A 19674-nucleotide genomic window follows, 5' to 3' on the forward strand; every position below is an offset into this window, starting at 1 on the left:
AATGTATTTGACTTGATGTTGATTTTGATAAGAAAAAACTTCTCATTCTCTCTATTTGCCCTTCCCATAGTACCTTTAAATCTATCAGGCCTCTTCCCCCCTCTTCCCTTTTAAGTGTTGTTCTCTGTATAGCTGATTTAGGATGTAGGTAATTGTGTTTAGTAAGTGTAGTTCTTGTTTTAATTTCTAACTTATTGATGTCTGTTTTGGTCCATTTTATAATGCCGAATGAATATGTTAACACTGGTACTGCAAATGTATTTATGGCTTTAAAAAGATTTTTCGCGTAAAGTTGTTTTTTGCATATCAAGTTAAGGCGTCGGAAATATTCAGCTGTTAGCTCTTTTTTTATTTTGACGTGGTGAATTCCCTTATCTTGTTGAATGACTCTACATAAGCCGTTTTCTATTTGTCATCGCATGTACCGTTATTATTAGTACTACATTTAGGGACTTTCTAAAGTACCAAGTTCAATGGATGCACGATTTATTAGTAGTAACTAATTGATATTATTTTTTAACTTAGTTCTTTTGTTTCATGTAAATTACATAAATGAAAATAATTATGTTCATAACTAGAAGTTAACGGTAAATTCAACACCAGCAGTCAAGTTTCCGTAGTGTAGCGGTTATCACGTGTGCTTCACACGCACAAGGCCCCCGGTTCGATCCCGGGCGGAAACAGAATTTATTTTATTTTTAGTTTTCGCGTTCCTTAACAATCCCTAATAGTTAAATAAATACTTTTTGGCGTTATAAAACCATTATTAGTAAAGTATAAGAAAAGTAGCCAACAATAATATTTTTGTGAGTCTGCTACCAATTTATTGAATTTCACTATTAGATAAATACTTTGATAATAGTCTTATAAGATTATTATTCGTTAAAAATAGCAGTTATTTTGTTCCATTATTCCTATAGATTTATACCATAGACAAAATTTGACAATGTCATTTTGTCCGATAGGAATCTCACCTTAGAATTAAAAACTATAGCTAATAATATTGTCAAGTTCTCAGATCATAGAAGGGAAGTTAAGTTGCAAAAGCTTAAAATTAGATACTATTTAATTATTATTTTCAGTTACTTTGTACTTAGCTAACTAGACATAAAACATTTAGTACAATCGACTTTCACCAAAAACAATGCACCAACGGGTTTTACCTTACAATTAAAAACTAATAATAATCAAAACCTAAATAAGGGCTGGTACACACGTGCGTCGCCCGCATGTCGAAAAAAATGGATCCCAATTCTTCAATAAAATTCATTTGCATCCACCGCGGGGCGTCGGAACAAAACGCCTTTGTTCTACCGTAGCACTCGACGGTAAAACAAAAGAACCCAGTGTGTGCTACGCTTTAGTTTCAATGCGGGCATGTGTAGGGCTCAAGTAAAAATTTAAAGTTCTAATAAGAATAAAAGTTTTGGTAACAGAAAAAGTAAGGGTATGCGAACATCAAGCGTCCTCAGCTCACAAGGCCATTAATCATTGCCTCTGGTAAACGGGACTATCCCCAGCTCTTGTTCCCACCACTGCAACTCCTGTGTAGCCAGGATCTACAGCTTGACCGCCATAAAAACCCAACAAATGAAGTACAAGTTTGTCCCAAGGGAAAGTTAAACTGTCATTGAACCCGCAACGAAATTAATAAGAAGAACATAGGAGTAGTTCGAAATTAAGGTTCGATTTCCCTCCTTTGCAAAGCGGATCCCTCCATAAAGTGCGATGTGGAAGTCATTAGGGGAGGCATATGTTCAGCAGTGGACGTCTTTGGCTAAAATTATGATGATGATGATGATGATGAAATTGGATAGGGCCGTGTTCCTACAATGGAGACTAAATGACTAATGTTAAGTTTAACCTTATGACTGATGTTAACCTTTGTGGATTTTATAAGGAAACCAACATCGTGCAATTTATAAGAAATGCGAAAGTATGGTTTGTACAACACTGAAGTGTCCCAAAAGACATTCACAGGATATTGGGTTGTTAATTCCCATTTTTGCCACTGGATGTTTCAGAATCGTTTGACAATAAAGAAAGTAAGAAAGAAAAAAATAATTTTATTTTGGCAACAAACTCAGGCAACAAAAGACATACACAAAAAAAATGAAATAAAGTTGCCAAAAAAGGTCACCCAATCAGTAACATCTTGATAACGCTGCATGTCTGTTTATTTATTTGTGACGTTCTGACCTAAAAGGAAAAGCTGAAGAAGCTAGTACCACACTAGTGCTCCTAGTTTAATAAATTGAAGAAAACAGTTGAATGTCAAGGAAAAATTATAAAAGGCAGAGAAGTTATTATAATAAGAAAAGGATTGATGATTTACTTTATAAAAAGCAAGACATTATATGACTAAGAACCAAGTCATTAAAGAACAGATGACTTGGTGACTCATTAGTTGGGCGCTCGCATAATTTTCCTTCTAACAATCTCTTTTCAAGGGAACTATTCTGACATCGATAGAAAGATAGAAAACTCGATGGAGTTTTTAACCAACTTCAAAAAAGGAGAAAGTACTTTGTCGCACTTATGTATTTTTATGCATTAATTCGTAGTATACTTCTACTCCCAATAAATTTATTTGAAAATAGTCCAATTAAAAATCTTATTAGTATTGTGATTGTGAAGATTTTAGATCTATAAGATCGCTTGTTGTCCAAAACAAAAAAAAAACAGATCTTGAGATTTTTTTATTGAAAAACCATGTTATAAATTAATTATAAAATCTACCTTTTCCACATTTTAACCCTTTTACATCCGTGGTCTGAATGGTTTATTAATTAAAAATATTGTTTGAGACAATTAAATGAGTGATTCACTAAACGCTACGTTTGTAGGAAAATGGCACAAAAAGTTTTAGATCCGTTTCTAGAAACTATTAGAAGTTTAGTCATAGTTTGAGGAAAGAAAGGAAACGTTTTCATAATGGATGTTGTAAGAAACTTATATTATGACTATAGTTTTCCCTGTAGGTACTTGAACCAAAGGTTCAATATTTTCTCAGTCGGTACAAAAGTAAGTCAATTTAGTAAAATAGTGTAAAAGATGATAAACTTATCAACTCAGTACATACCTACTATGTTTGTCTTTAGTTTTTACTGAGCAAAATCACTGGCATGTACTATTAAATTTTATTGTTGTTACTTAAGAATACCTAGTACCAAATTGCCCTTAACTTCTCGGAATAAAATATAATATTTGTTACAACAAATTTCTTTGAAACGTTAATTAATGTTCGTTGAAATATTTACAAATTGATTGCATTGGTTATGCTTCAAGTTATAATTTCCCACTTTTTTAAAAAATAACTGAAATATGTATGATATTTATCGGCTCAATAGCGTTTATTAATATTTTCAGGACATTATAATAAAAATCTCTTTTAACTCTTGAAACTTAGAAAAAGCCTTTAAGCCATGCAATATACTTCAGACTCATGCCCCAACTTCAACATAATATCCTAATACAACAATCGGCTAAGCATAAAAAGATAATAAAAAACGAAAAAGATTTTTATCAAAAATTCCTTTTTTGGAGATGCGAGATGAAAAAATGCGGACCCCTTATTTAACCCTCCCTTCGCTTCTGTTTTTAATACCATATTTTGTGCTTGAACTCTTCGGGACTTATTTGCATACGCGTGCGTTAATATGACCCGGTAGTTTTTTTTTAGATTTTTTTGAGACAGCCTAAGCTTACTAGTAAAAAATGCAAGGGTTAACGTTTTTTCTGCCGGCCAAAAAATGAATGTCATTACAATGAAATTGGAGGAAAATGACAAAAAAAGTTTCGCTTTTTGTTTCATTCGCATCTGCTCTTTTTTATTGTTTTTTGTGTGTGTTTTTTATTTAAAGTGCTTAATTTGCATGTTATAAATTGAATTGGGTTACAATACAATGGCTGTGCATCTGCGAACTGCTTGGACCTTATTATTAGATTAATAATAGCATTTTTAAGCTTGCTAAATAATGTAATAAGTCGTTTGTAATTAACAACTATTAGGTGCTCAAAATTGACCTTTCACAAATGCAAAAATATGGCGAAGTCCAAAAAGTGATCAATGAAGTCGACAAAATATGATTTTAGTAAGCTCGATAATCAGTATTTTAAATGCAGAGACCATTAGCACTGATTAGTCTAGCTAGATAGATAGTTTTTCATACCAATTATTATTAAACAGGCAATAAACATTTCCTTCACCAAACATGAGACACTCTATAGATAAATCTTAATTTTTATGACATCTAACATCATGACTTAACCCTTTATTAGACCAAGTTAAAATTCTATCAATTTTTTTATTCAAAAAAGGAAGTAATTTTTCTTTTTGACAATTATGAGAATCTTTTGAACATTTTTTCGCATTCGAAATGTGAATTATCATAAATCAATGCGCCGTAAAAGATAAAACGTATAAAATAGGTAATTTAACGGACATTAGTTTGTCGCAGGTGGACAGTATTATATGGAAGTGACGTGATTTATTTTAAGCAGTTGTTAATACAAGCGTAGTGAATGTGTCTTTCTAGCGTTTTTGGTTCCTTATTATTTACAAAATATTTTTATTGAGTATTTTCGTAATAGGTTGTTCCTGGAAATGCTACAATATTGTTGTATTTTTTTCCTATTGGTTGTAACTTGTACCAAATAGGTTTTAATAATACGATTTTAAGACTTTGTGATCCGTGACTTATGTGTCTTGCATAATAATATTATTAATAATAAATATTTTGTCTCACATGGCACATGGCTCCATGGCCTAATAATATCCTCCTACTATTTAAGGGTAATCAGGCTGATTTTATCGACAATGTGTATAATAGTTGTAATTTTTTTTAGCTCTGTAAATTCTGTAATGTTTGTTCTTTTAACTAAGGATCTATAAAAATAATATCGATAAAATAAAAAAGAATTATAGGCTAGTTATTAAGACATCATTAATTGAGAATCAAACACATTTTGCCTATTAATGTATTTTAAATATTAACACAAGATTTATGTGTAAGTCTTTTATAATATTCCAATGATAATATTTATTACAAGCTTTATATTTGTTTAAGTAGCAAAATATTAATTATTCTATGATTTTCGTAATCTACAGTTTGTTTACGAATTCTAAAAAATTTTATTCAGGTGTTAATGCGGTTTAGCGTCTTATTTATTTTTGCAATCCAATAAGTATGAGAACCACAATTCTTGGGGCTTTACACACTTTAAAAAAGAATATTGACCAATAAAAAAATTGCAGGTGACAGGAAAACAGTCACAAGTATCTATTTGCATAATAAAAAAACGTACCACGTTCTAAATTTAAATATTTTTGCTACCGTCCGCATATAGTGTGGATTCCGTCACCAAAGCTCTACATTTGCATATTCCTTTGCTTTACGAACGTGAGAAAAGTAAAAAGTACGATTCAAACGGGTAAGCCGGTAGCCGCATGAGTATCAATTGATTATTTCATGTGTTATGGTAATTTAAATTATTCTAATTTATTCTAGACGTAGATTGTGCAGGTAGAGAGATCTTGAGACGGTGGGTAATTGTGTTTATTTGATAGTAGTTAGCAACATTGTAATGTCAACTTAAAGATGCAAATGATCAGCGTGGGACTTAAGATTCTATAGCCAATAGAAATCGGTTCTATGTGATTGAAAAATGCGTTATTTTTTACTACTATAAGATTGATTTAAATCAGTTAATTAGCGATAGTTTGCAAATAATAAATAACCCAATTAACTTTTATGGGTTTCTGATTTTTGATAGACGTTTGGCAATTTTGAATATTCATGAATTTTAATGATACTGTACTATATTGTTAAAAATCTTTATCTTATCTAATGAAACATAAAAAATATTGTAAATCAAGTTTATCGACTAATTTGTATGCGATTTAAACACAATTAAAATTAATTGAAAATAAATTTAAATTTATTTCAAAGTATTTGTTTTCTAATTTCAAAGACTGGTTGATAATAAGCATGTTTAATGGTTAAAGTTTAGTTTTAGAGAAACTATAAATTATGGTTTTAGAAAATAAATGTCAAAAATGGCAGCGCTGAAAAATGTCTTATAAGATTAAAGGCAGGTTTACAAAATGGAGCAAGAATTGTGTCCATATCCGACATTTATGGCGCATAAAAATTTTATTCGATTCTGATTCCCTCCCACTGGTCCAAGTCACCATTTCAATACAAAGTTGAGGTTTAATGCCTCATGGGAATGTTTTTTGGTTACTCGTGTCGCAGTGAAAGGTGTCATCTAAGTCGAATTTACATTTATTTTATTTATGCGGAAGACTAACGGTCGTGTGACCGCGGCTTAACTGGACGCATAGATAAATGATCGTAAAGAAACTTTCGAATTTGAATATGGAACGCTTGGTGCGCGCCTTTATTGATTTTTAGTCTGCGTTTTTGTTGAAAAAAGTTTTACTTTTACAACTTTTAAAAAGTTCTAAAATAATAAGTTTTGATAATATTTGAAAAAATATTGGTGCTTTTTGAATCCGAGCTAGTAAATCATGCAATACAGTAAAATACCTAAATTAGTTAGGATAAAAGGTTATTTTTCAAAAGTCTTATTGACTTGACATGTCTCTTTAAGTTCAATACTTATTTAGTAACTTCATTAAGAGCATAAATCATAATCAGTGGTATATTAGGTAGTGGGCCTTATTTGCAAAATTAAATATTAGCGCGGTAGGTCAGTGACATGAAATCATCATCCATAAACTAGGAATCCAAAGAATTTATTTTTAAACACCTAAAAGTCTACACATTAGCATTGCAAATACCTACAAGAATTTATGATTCGCATGATTCGGCAGATCTTCGAATTTTAATATTCCTGACACACCCAACATTATCACACATTACCTACTCGATTCCACACAAGACCCACCCACGTTTCACATACGCCAAAAGTGACTCACCCCTGCCAATGTTCGCTAAATCGCCCCAATCAATCGCGACAGCGGATTGGCTTACCCTGCATACACCCACCAGCCTAACCAGACCTACACCACTACATCTACTAAGCTAAATCAGAATCAGTTTATGGGTATGGCGGCTCAACATACACTGGCCGTTAAGAAAAAAACTTTTTTATTTTTCCCCCCATTTCCACCGTTTCGGTGATCGCACATCCCGCGGGATTTCGGCCAATCAAATTAAGTTTCGATTGACGTTCCGTTCCAATTTCGAATTTGAACTTGTTTTGTGCCAATTATAATTATTATTGCTGCATTGCTACCAGTTGTGTGTGATTTTAAATTGAATAACAGAATAACAGGCAGGCTACGTTAGCCCCTTTAAATGGTATAGAGAAAAATATTTTTCATTAGTTTTGTACCTTATGTTTTCTCAATAACGTTCAAAATATGGTGGCAACAATTCTGCCACTACCAGGTAAAAGTTGAAGCTAAGAAATAATGACATTTTATTTTGTTATGTAGGTATTATTAACAATATTAAACAAAATGAAAAATGAATTGAAAATTCGCGATCGATTTAAGGCCAGCGGCTTTTTGATAAATTTGTCCATAAGTCATAACAAGTCATTTTTATTTTTACCCAAAAGTTTATCTATCGCTTGCTGAAAAGCGTAGTTGCATAGTTATTTTGTTAAATTTTCCAAAGAAATACAATGAATTTACTAAGACCAAAGTCACCTCTCAAGAATTCGTTTATTTCGTTCCGCATAATTGAATGCTTATTCACTATCTTATCACATTATTTAGCACATTGAGTTCAAAAACATTCTAATAGCTAGCCATTTGGCCAATGTGTGAGATTATTATTTAAATAGATGAATAGCAAAAAATTAAGAACAAAAAACGACTACATTTTATTTTTAGTCGTACATCTTGCACTCGTTTTATGAAGAAAAATACTTCCATACAACTGTATATTTTTACGGTCGGTTAAAACATTTTGGGCGACTGTTTGCGAAACATGACAGCCCTATTGCAATGGTCGTAAGATTCAATTTTGAACATTAAATGTGAAATTTGTTTATAAACAGAATACCTACCTACAAACTTCGCGGGGGGGTCCGAAAAAAATCTGGTTCGCATAAAAGATGAGTTTCTTACTCATTATGTTTTGGACAACATTGTAGTAATTTTGCACAAACGGCTGCAAATTAATGGTTAGTTATAAAAATCAAGATAATAGAGCGGTTTTGAACTACGTCCGACCCTAAAGGTGGGTATAGACTAGTACATTTACTTGTAACAGAACAATGAGCCGCTCTATAAAATGTCTAGAGCTGAAGAGATTTGAAAAATTCTTTCTCTATTAGAATTCTACATTATTCCTGACGAACATAAGCTATAACTAACTGCGATTGACCGAAATTAACGCGGGCAAAGCCACGGGCAAAAGCTAGTTGTTAATATGCTTAAAATCTTAGGCTGAGTTGCACCGCCAAACTTTAACGCTAATTTTAACGTTAACAAACGTTTTTTATACTTAGGCTAGGTTGCACCATCTTACTTTAACTTTGACAAACGTCAAAATCTGTCACACTTCATATAAAAAGCACCGGTTGTCGTTATAGTTACGGTCAAAGTTGGTGGTACCCTTAGTATGACAGATTTTTGACGTTTGTCAAAGTTAAAGATGGTGCAACCCAGCCTTAACGTGTCTGTTTCTCAAATCGTAATACCAAGTCGAATTTTTTCATTAACACAAACCGTCCGTGTAAATTTAACCCCATCCCAGCTGGCTAGGCGAGGACTACTGGCCGAAACATAATAGCCGTTCCAATTTTAATTTGGAATCAAAAAGAAAAAGGTTTGGTAGACCAACTTGATGAGACAGCACACTTTGTACAAAAGATAGAGCTAAGATGCTAAGAGCTTATGATGGCAGTAAAACCTCCCACCGCTCGACTATTGTGGTGAGCCCACTCGTAATACAAGCTTATTTAGCTTAACACGAGGGGCTAACGGGACTATTAGTAATTTGTGCAATACAAATTGCTAATAATGTTTTGTTAAATAAAAAACGTGAAAACAGTGTTCATTGATGAATTTTAGTAGTTTTTAATTTCTTGAATAAGCACTGTCTAAGTTGAAGTAAAGTTAATGTAAAAAAAATTACGTACCTAACTAAAACCAAAAATATGGATAAGTATAGCCTGACCAGGAACATAAAAACCCTCGCCATGTTGCGGAAAATTAATGGTACTAATTTCTTTTAATGGCAACAGTAACTGAAAACTTCATTGACATGTCACCTTGCATGTCAGTCTATTGTTGTCAAAGTGTAAACAAACTTTATTTTAAATGTTTGCAATTGATTTTGTGAATTAAATTGCTAAAATATTTTTATAGTCGTGAAAGAAAAGTGGTTCACTATGTGTTAAAGTATTTGTCGAAGAGAAATACTTAAGGTTCGGACAATATTTTCATTGAATAATGTTTCCGACAAAGGTTGTCAAATTGACTGACATGTATATCGTATAGTACAGTCCACTATGAAAATTAGCTGTAGTCTGTTTCAACTACCTATTTTAAAGTTTTTTGTCACTTTCTAAGTTTTGAATTTTATGGAATTGGGAAAGAAGTACCGAGTTTGAAGCGTTCATGAGCAGACATTGCAGTTGAATATTCAAGTTCTGAATTTGATTATTGATGAATAAATAAAAATAAATCCTACTAGCTCGATTGATGGTTTCATTTAATTTATTTAAACCAGGTTACCTTTAGTAATATTTTTCGTTAATTTATGAAAATATCAAATTAGCCCGTAATCCTGAATCCTGATACATAAATTTAGCCTATTAATTTAACACATGTACGACTGTACTCAGTGTTGCACTATCAAATGCGATTGAAGCGCCTCTATGCCAGGGTTTTTATGTTCCTGGTCAGGCTATACCTCACTAAAACCAACAGAACGTCCGGTCCTTCGTAGTCTTCTATTTTCAGTTGGAGATATTTTAGCTGATTGACAGCTGATATTGATTGTGTCTTGATTATTCTGTTGTTGATGATGTTGACTAAGGTTTGACATAATTATCCTGAAAAAAGAAAGGTTAAGCTTCATAAATTATTAAACACGAGTCACAAGTGGCTCCGAATGTACCTATTGATTAAAATCTAAGTTCACAGCTTGTCATTGTTACAATCAGATGAAATGCTAAATCAGAAGTTTTTTGAATTCTAAATACAATAAAATACTTTTTAACAAAATTTACCCTGTTAGAAAGTCCTGTAGTATCCATTTATCTGTAAATATCTCGCCATGAGTTGGCTTATCATTCCGAGCTATGGTCAAAGGTACGTTAGATCACCTATGATTATATGGGGTTGGACCCCTATTATATTAATATTGGAACCCTTTCGATTTATTCTAAAACGTACCTACGTGCACCGGCATTCACCTCCGTTGTTTTTTATTCTGTTCCTATTATTTTATAGTGTGACGCGATGCTTAGTTGTTTAGTTCGATTTAATGAGGTTGATACTTGCTGCTAGTATGAGGAGGGTAATTTTTAATTTTGAGACTAATTTTCAACAATACCCTTTTAAGTATGCCAAATTTCGATTAAATTATAGCTGTAAAAAGTGTGACGGTTAAAATTTTGAAAAATTTTGCCCCTCTTGTTTCTATAACATCTGCCTGGTAAAGTCGATGAATTTGGGTATAAAGGAGTCAATGTTTTTAACATGCTTTTATCATAACAAAAACTTTCATTTGCGTATCAGTCATTCCAGTACAAATACGGTGATATCTACTCGAAGCTAGATCTGTTATCATTTCCAGGGTATTTTCAGCCTACATACAGAATTATTTCTATGACAGTTTATTAAAATATTTTTTTCATTGTTTTAAACAAATACTTTTTAAGCTCAAAACTACTCAGTCGCAGTACACCCCCCCTCTACTCTAACGCTTCCACGATGACGTATCAGTGTGCATATTAATTCGGCGCTTGCGCGTAATCATGCCGCGCCATTGTTTCAACGCCACAATGCGTGTGCGCAGCTTGACTAACGTCTTTGTACAGCCACAGCACGTCAGACCAAAATCACCTCTATAACAACTGCATAAGAGCCCACAGTGAATAGCTGCGTGCTGTCGTCTGTACGTTTAAAATTAGAATATTTTTTCTTTTAATACACAATAGCTTTGTTTTTGCTATTTGACAAATACGTACTTTTATACTAATTAACAGTACCTGTTATGTAAAAAATAATATCATGACATTAAATGATAAGTTATGAATTATTGTTATGACAAACTAAATCATGTATGAATATAAAATAACAACTCAGGGTTCCACAAGTATATCCATATACTTACTAGGTAGACCCCAGCCTCAGATTAATGTAATTACCTGCTTGTAAAAGTAAATAAAAAAGATTTTATTTTATTTTTATTTAAAAAAAATAATTAAGTATTTGTATACTCCGAAGATGAAGTCTCAGTTAATTATTTAAGATTTTAGCATTTGGGTAAATAAGGATAGTAATAAGCATAAATAAATATCATAAATACACTTACACCTACCAAACATACACAAATTAATATTATTATATTCCAAAAACATAGTCCTCTTTTCTGCATTTAAGTAAAAAGTTATTAATCGTGAAACAATTGTAACCTTTTTATGTAAACCAGTACATAAGAACTCATTTGACGATGCAAGAATTTAGTCACACGAAAACAGAAAACAACAAGCGAAGTATGTCATGTCGACTGACAGGCGTGAAATTCAAAATTAAAACACAATAATTTAAAAATGTGAATTTAAAGCGACGAAAATGATCCAAAAAAATCCGTAATGATCACGAAAACTCGAAAACCGAGACCAACCAGAAAGTATATGGGTCTTGGATTGCTTGCAGTATGTGCGATGATTCTTCTGATATTTTGATGACCTACAATCCTGAGTGCCTCGAGACTTATTCAGACAGCAGTGATTTTGATGATGAAACATTGAAAAGTAACGGCACAAACCACAGCGTGTTACGTAGGAAGGTGTATAGGCATACTGCAATGGCGAACTACGAGAAAGAAGTGAGTACCAAGAGATACAAAAACAAATACAACACAGAGCCTAGAACCATCCACGCCCGACAATGTACCTGCAAAGAATGCGTTGAGCCAGTTGAAGAGAAACAGAACTATCTAAAAAGGAAAAAAGTCAAGTATTTCAATGAGGGAGACAACAACATAAACGTCCATAACACCCACTCCAGAATATCTCTAGTTCGCAGTAAAATCCTTCCATGTTTGTCAAATATTTTCAGTCGGTCTCACGCTTCAAATGTCAAGGATAAACACGTTATAATGAATTCCACTAAAGATAACTGCTGCCAAGTGTACTGCGTTAACTGCAATCATAAACGACTAAAAAGGCCCAGCAAAAGAGTTCATAACTTCGCAATGCAGTCTGTTTACTCGACTGACAATGATTTGGATAATGCACCAGACTCAGGAATTAATGTTGACAGCCCAAACAAGAGCGCAACTGCGAAAGACTCCAACCTTAGCTGCAGCTTCACCTCGTCTTCTATTAGTGAAAATATACAGACAGCTAAAAAGAAATTCAAAAAGATGATTGAAAGAGAAATCAGGAAATCATACCTCAAGAAACTCGTAAGGCAAACACAAGAGCAACAGTTACCTGCTAAGCCAAATTATCAGGTGTTCTCCACTCCTAGAACAAGTAAATTGAGTAAACAAGACCTGAGAGATATGAGCAGTTTCGGCTGCAACGTGATGCCATCAAACTCATCTGTTTTCTGGGAATATCTCGTTGACAGAATCAACAAAAAATATCAGAACAACAACAGAAGTGGATTACTTAAGTCATGTCACTGCACAAACACGCAGCAATGTCCAAATGCCATGGATTCTCTACTACGTGATGCAACCGGGCCTAAATTAGATTTTAAAAGTCCAGTAAGCACTGGAGATCAAGGCACACAGGATGTTATCTGTTCGTGCAAAACATCTCCAGCGAGCGGAAGCCCAAATCCAAGCCAACCCAAAATGAGCAATACAGCACAAAAAGATCAAACTACACCCATTGTTAAAATCCAATGCAAATGTCACACACCTATACCACTGTCTCCTATGCAAAAAGACTCCCCAACACCTCAGACTCCACTGCAAGGTCAAGGAAGTGACGATATGAATAGACCATGTCAAGAGCCACACGATCAGATCAAAGCATCGCTAGAAAAGAAGTACAACGGCGAAATACTCTGCATTCACAATCCTCCCTGTATCCTCATTAACGGTTGCCTCAATCTTCCTCCAGTGAAAGGCCAGTTCTCTCCTTCAGCATGGCCTGTGACTCAAAGATCGAGTTTCCACTGTGGTTTTCATAAGGAAGAAATCAACAAGCAGCACCAGGAACAAGCGTGCCAGTACCAGCATCCTGATTTCACTTTACAGCAACGTCTAGAGACAGAGTACAAAACGGAGAAGATGACGCAAAGTATTTGCAACCACGATCCTCCTTGCGAAGTGGTGCGATGCTGTTACAAGCCAGAGTTTGACCCAAAATTAGAGAACTCATGTGTGCATGTACCAATGTGTCAGAGACTGCCGGAATGCGTCATAAATGAGAGCGTGAATTTGATGAAATGCGATCATCAGCCGCAGTGTACTGAACTGCCTGTTTGCAAGAGAAAGCCGAAGAAGTACATTGTTCTGGCAGCGCGAGACACGATTGGTACTCAAGTTAAGCCGAATGTAAAGATGGAGTGTAAGCATGATCCGCCTTGTATATTCATACCTAAATGCTTGGGGAAGTTGATGTGTGAAGGCTATGTTCCCTGTGAAGCTATACCTGACTGTATCCACCAGCCGACGTGTGAGTCGATACCAGCCTGTTGCAGAAAGTCCGCCAAAATGGTGAATGTTACTTGCCAATACCCCGCTTCTCCTTGTCGCATAGTCTAAATTGCTACTGTAGGCAAGATGCTAATTGTGTAATTATGTTTTCTACGTGTCCTGACGGCTCATTTGCTAGGTCATGTGAGTTATTAATGATTTTCTTAGCATCTTGTCTATTGGTACAGTTAGTTAATAGATACTTGTCGATGTAGAGTGTAAAGACAGTGGAGAGTCTACGCTTTTAATTATTTAGATTTTTATTTCTATTGACGAGTTTAATGACTGTTAGTGAATCTTATTTGAATCTTTATTTTTATTTGTGAGCTCTTTGTATGAAATCTATTACGTATTTTGGTTTTGTAGATCCATTTATCCTCATTTCATGCATTTTCATTTGTTGTAGATTAATATAGGAGTTTTAAAATTGTATTTTTACTTCTAATTCATAGCTTTAAGAGTTATAATAATATGTGATAAATATGAATTATTGTCTGCTTGTTACAGAACAGTTTCTTCAAACGGGGGTACCTGAAACGGAGGCAGAAGTCGTTCGAGTGAGCCCATGACGTCAACTATATTTTGGACATATTTTTCAGTGAATAAAGTCTCGTCAGTCGATACTTTCGAGTTTTATTTTTAGAAATTCTGAAACTATTGAGCATAAAAATCGATGTTCAGTTAAACGTGACCTCTTACATATTTCACATGATATTGCATCTACTTAGTAGAGGGCTCAGAATCTACACTAATCTAAAAAATAAATACTTACCTCAGAATTGAGTTATCGTAGGCACAATGTAAGTAGGTAAATGTTACTGGCACTCAATGTAGATCGTGTTTAGTACACGCAGAGTTGCACCATCTAACGTTAACCGTAACTATAACCACCCGATAACAGGTGCTTTTTGTATGGACTTTGACAGATTTTTGACGTTTGTTAAAGATAAAGTAAAGTAAGATGGTGAGAGATGGGAGAAGGTACTTCAATGGTAGTGCCTGGATGAAAAAGCGGGAGATGGTGCTATGCTATGCGATTCCCCTTAGGGAAGGCTTACGTCTAGTAATTACAATTCACTGACTAAAAAGACTTATTCAAGGATACATACCAGTATGTAACCACAGGTTACGTCATTGGTGAAATTGTACCGAAATACATTTCAATTGTTTACCCCAACTTTTTCTTTGTATGTGCCCCGCGTAGTGTGTAGTGTGCGTGAGAGAATGCGCGTGCGATCATATTTGCATTCAATTGATAGTATTAACCATTCTGGCCAGAGTTTGGTAATATCAGCTTTGTTTGGTAATCTGACTTCAGTGATTCACTGGTAACACTGTGGTAACAAATAGCCACTAGTTCAGTGATTTTAGAATTTCAGAGGACCTAAGAGTGGCTAAGTAACAAGACAAGTAACAATGCTATGGTGATTGGATAGCAATAAACAGTTTAGAATTTTTATAACTCGTATATTAATGCGATTGATGGGTGCTGAAGGTCAAATTTATTTTGGTCGTTTTCGTCCTAAATAATTTTTTTAGAATGTATTGAAGTAACTCTGTCTAAATTCATTTACAAGTATTAAGTAGGTAACTGGTGAATTTGGTATAGATGTAATGGGACTTAGAAGAATGATACAAGATAATTACCTAAATTCTATTTTAATTTATTTAAAATATACGCTTTGGTATCTACCCAAACTCTGGTCGGATTTTGAAATAAATATCAGTATCAATTAGCATAAAAAGTGTATAATAGACAAACTTCGATCAAAAACAACCAAGTTAACGTTACCCAAAACCCGATACCAACAAATACCGCTACGGAACCTTCCAGACATTCCACCTCGGTCCGGCACAACTATTATTATAATCTACCAAAATTTATCGGCCTGCCCCTCGAGGTACTAAACATTCGAAACTTATAGCCAGCCGAAGATATTTCCTAATCTACACGAACCAACGTGGAATTTTATCATTTCGACCGTCTAAAGAACAAAACCTGTTTTAGAGTACCTGTATTATAAAAAATTCTTTCACCACCCAATGGATTTTCAACCGTATTCGTCTCCACATGGAGTACAATTTTGTGATTTTTTTGTTATAGGGATAAGATGTTATGTGTGCTGGGCAAGCGTGATCAAAAACTAATGAGTGTAGATCATTGACCCCGACCAGTTTTCTGCCGCACAATTTATAAACGCAGTAAGTAACACGTGAACAGTTTCGAGAAAAACGCGATCAAAGTTGAAATTTTGTTTTGGAGTGTCTACAATTAGTTACGCAAATATTTGTAAAAAAAAATGTATGGGCTTATAGAGCTAAACTCAAAGTTTATTTTGATATGAGGTTTTTGTATTTTAATTAATATTTTGTATTTAAAATTATTAAAAAACTGTTTTCATGTTATGAGTGTATATCATAGTTGCGACAAACAAAGGTGCTACAAACGTAGCGGCGACAGTACGTTATGCCGACAGTCAATGGCACGACTGCACATTAGCTCGACGAACGTTAGCGCGACAGAACGACGGGGCGACAAACGAAAGCACGACAGTACTTTGGAGCGACAAACTCTAGCCCGACATTACTTAGGCTCGACAAACGATTGCACGACAGAACCTCCGATCGACAAACTACACTGTGACACAACTTTTTACTCAACGACCTAAAGCATGACAAACATAGTGACAAGTTATTTTAAAAAATATGTATTTGGATGTATTAGTAATCTATATATATAAAAGAAAGTCGTGTTAGTTACTTCGCTTATAACTCAAGAACGGCTGAACCGATTTAGCTGAAAATTGTCAGGGAAGTAGTTTAAAGCCAGGAGAAGGACATAGGATACTTTTTATCCCGTTCGAAATTAAAAAAAAGTCTGCTTATTTATTGCCATTAAGGCGGAACAAAGTTCGCCGGATCAGCTAGTGTATAATAATAATTAGGCTTTAGATTTATTTTTTAATTACATGTTTACTTTAAAATTAAATTATACCTACATAAACGTTAACAAAAAATGTAATTGTATAAAAATGTGAAAGTAAACATGAAAGTAAAAAAAACCTAATTCGATGGCTCCTACGTATACTGGCGTAAGTGAAAAAAGTAAATTTTACAGGAGAGCCATTTTAGTGGCCAGAACCATATTTTTGGGTCATATCTTCTGACCTACTAAAACGAATTTAATGAAATTTCACATTTAGCCTTAACATGTAATGCTTTTGCTACTGCTATTATCAATTTTTATATTTTTCTTATATATTTTGAGATTTTACGCATTGCCCTTTTACGTCGTCACATTTCTATAATTTCATGTATATTGTTCAACGTAAAGAGACTTAAATGACAACGTAAGTATAATATTTTAAGCGATTACTCTCTTTATTTATGCATGTAATTATTTTAATTGTTATCATGTGCTATATCAATAATAAATCAGTTAGAAAAAGTTGTTTAATGTATCGTTATTACGTTTTAACGCAAATACGCCCATATACTGTGCTCGAGATTTAGTTAAGTCTTTTAACATAATGTGTCATATTTTTAAAAATTATAAATAACTTGAAAAATTCGAACTGCCTAAGGCGGGAAATGAACCCACGATGCCTTAGGCAGTTAGATTTTTTCAAGTTATTTATAATTTTCAAATTAGTTTGAGATGCGACTATTAACGCTAAAAATTAAATAACTATATAATGTGTCATAATTTATAAATAAAACAATTTGCTAAATATTTTCATGGCTTTATTTAAGATTTGGATTATAAAAAATATATATTTATGTAAGCAACTACTCGTATAGATTGACGAATCGTATGATTGGGCTTTATACGTGGCGTAGTTTTGCACATACGCCTATTTGCCTAAAATTTTATTTTGTATCTAATGGGAAAAAAAATATTTTTTCTTACTGACGTTATAGATTAGAGCAAAATGAAATCATTGCTTAAATAATTGGAAAAAGGCGTAAGCGGCAGTTTCGCCTTTATACGTAGGAGCCATCGAATTATGCATTATCATATATTTTTTCGTATAACATTAATGTGATTTAAAAAAATATTAAAAATACAGAGAGTACATTTTTGTTAACGTTTATTATTTCTATTTTATAATTTATTTTATTCTATTTTTGTGTATAATTAAAGTAAACATGATAGTTTAAAGTTAAGTTATACATACTTATGGCACATTAAGTTGAAACAATTAACATAACATTAAGTTGAAAATGTAAGATTAAAATAAACCTAATATATCCACATATGTTTGTCATGCTTTAGGTCGTTGAGTAAAAAGTTGTGTCACAGTGTAGTTTGTCGATCGGAGGTTCTGTCGTGCAATCGTTTGTCGAGCCTAAGTAATGTCGGGCTAGAGTTTGTCGCTCCAAAGTACTGTCGTGCTTTCGTTTGTCGCCCCATCGTTCTGTCGCGCTAACGTTCGTCGAGCAAATGTGCAGTCGCGCCATTGATTGTCGGCATAACGTACTGTCGCCACTACGTTTGTAGCACCTTTGTTTGTCGCAACTATGATATACACTCTTATGTTGAATGGATTAACTAAGTTTTCGTTCGATACTTACTACCCATGAATGCAGTATGATTGTTCCTTACTGCGTTTATCAGTAGTTTTCGTTACTTACGGTACATGTGTTAAATGATTGATTTAAATTTTAGTTCTTACAACGTAATATAAGCGCCGTATCTTTACAACTTACTGCATTTATGAGTGGGAGTGTGAATCAAAATAATTTATCAAAACTTTAAATGCGCAGTAATAATACAATTATACTGCGCTTATCATAAGCCAATAACGCTTTCATGTTGAACTTTCCCAAATGACCAAGGGGTAAATGAAACAAGTATTACAAAATAATTGCTGAGATCGCTTGTTATTCAATCAAAAATTAAGATATGGCACGTACTTTTAGATCTTAAATATACCAATCTAATAAAATAAAGACTCGGTCGTTCGTTTCAGCCGAAAGACGTCCACTGCTGGACAACGGCCTCCCCCAAGGATTTCCACAAAGACCGGTCCTGTGCCGCTCGCATACAGGCACCTGACGCTACCTTCACCAGATCATCGGTCCACCTAGTGTGAGGCTTGCCCAAGATGCGTCTTCCAGCTCATGGTCGCCACTCAAGAACTTTCCTGCCCCAGCGGCCATCAGACAACTTATAGTGTCTCCAACCTTCAGAGGAGTGGGTACAGCACGGCATTTGACATGATTTTTGTCTTGTCCATTAAAGACCCATTTGTTGAGAGGCTCTATTGAGGCAATCGAGGATTGAGCTTAGATCCTCCACGTTCTCAGCCATGACTACGATATCGTCCGCGAATCAAAGATGGGTGATGTACTCGCTGATGATATTTATGCCCAATCCGCTCCAGTCCAGAAGCTTGAAAACATCTTCCAGAGTGGTAGTGAACAGTTTTAGAAATATGACATCTCCCTGTCTGACCCCTCGCTGCAACTGAAGTCCTGATCCCGGAGACGGACTGACATTGTGGCCTATTCGTACAAGCCCTTCAACGATTATATCTATAGTAAATTTGGCACCGTTGGAGAGACTGTAGCTTGAAGAGAGAAGTCTTTCTCATAGACCACAAATGCCAGACAAAGTTGCTGATTATTCTCCTCAGTTTTCTGCCATAGATAAGTATGTGGTCTATCGTACTAAAGCCTTATCGGAAACCGATTTGTTCGGGAGGCTAGATGTCGCGTGAAACCATTCATGATGACTCTCAAAAACAGAATCAGAAGTGAGATGGGTATAAAATAAATTCTTCAACAAGGTTTTGTTGCCTTT

The 19674-nt window shown here is 34.2% G+C and overlaps 1 protein-coding gene and 1 non-coding gene across 2 annotated transcripts; both read left to right on the plus strand.

The window, feature by feature from the left end:
• Positions 1–610: 610 nt before the first annotated feature.
• TRNAV-CAC (transfer RNA valine (anticodon CAC)) lies at positions 611–683 on the plus strand. The gene has a single exon. It is a non-coding gene; the product is annotated as a tRNA-Val (tRNA).
• Positions 684–11716: 11033 nt separating this feature from the next.
• On the plus strand, positions 11717–14482 carry LOC114355626 (uncharacterized). The gene is made up of 2 exons (XM_028308569.1): positions 11717–13889; positions 14376–14482. Exons 1-2 carry the CDS (start codon positions 11871–11873, stop codon positions 14427–14429), a joined length of 2073 nt encoding a protein of 690 aa, XP_028164370.1. The 5' UTR covers positions 11717–11870; the 3' UTR covers positions 14430–14482.
• The last annotated feature ends 5192 nt before the right edge of the window (positions 14483–19674 follow it).

This window comes from Ostrinia furnacalis, unplaced genomic scaffold (genome assembly GCF_004193835.3).
Source record: "Ostrinia furnacalis isolate ACB-3 unplaced genomic scaffold, ASM419383v2 OfSCF2450, whole genome shotgun sequence".
Taxonomy (NCBI): Eukaryota; Metazoa; Arthropoda; class Insecta; order Lepidoptera; family Crambidae; genus Ostrinia; species Ostrinia furnacalis.

Bases quoted from the DNA above. Each gene is read 5' to 3' on its own strand.
- LOC114355626 (XM_028308569.1), top strand. From the start codon at position 11,871: ATGTGCGATGATTCTTCTGATATTTTGATGACCTACAATCCTGAGTGC. The intron at 13,890-14,375 runs GTGAATGTTACT...TGCTTGTTACAG, and splicing joins GCAGAAAGTCCGCCAAAATG to AACAGTTTCTTCAAACGGGG.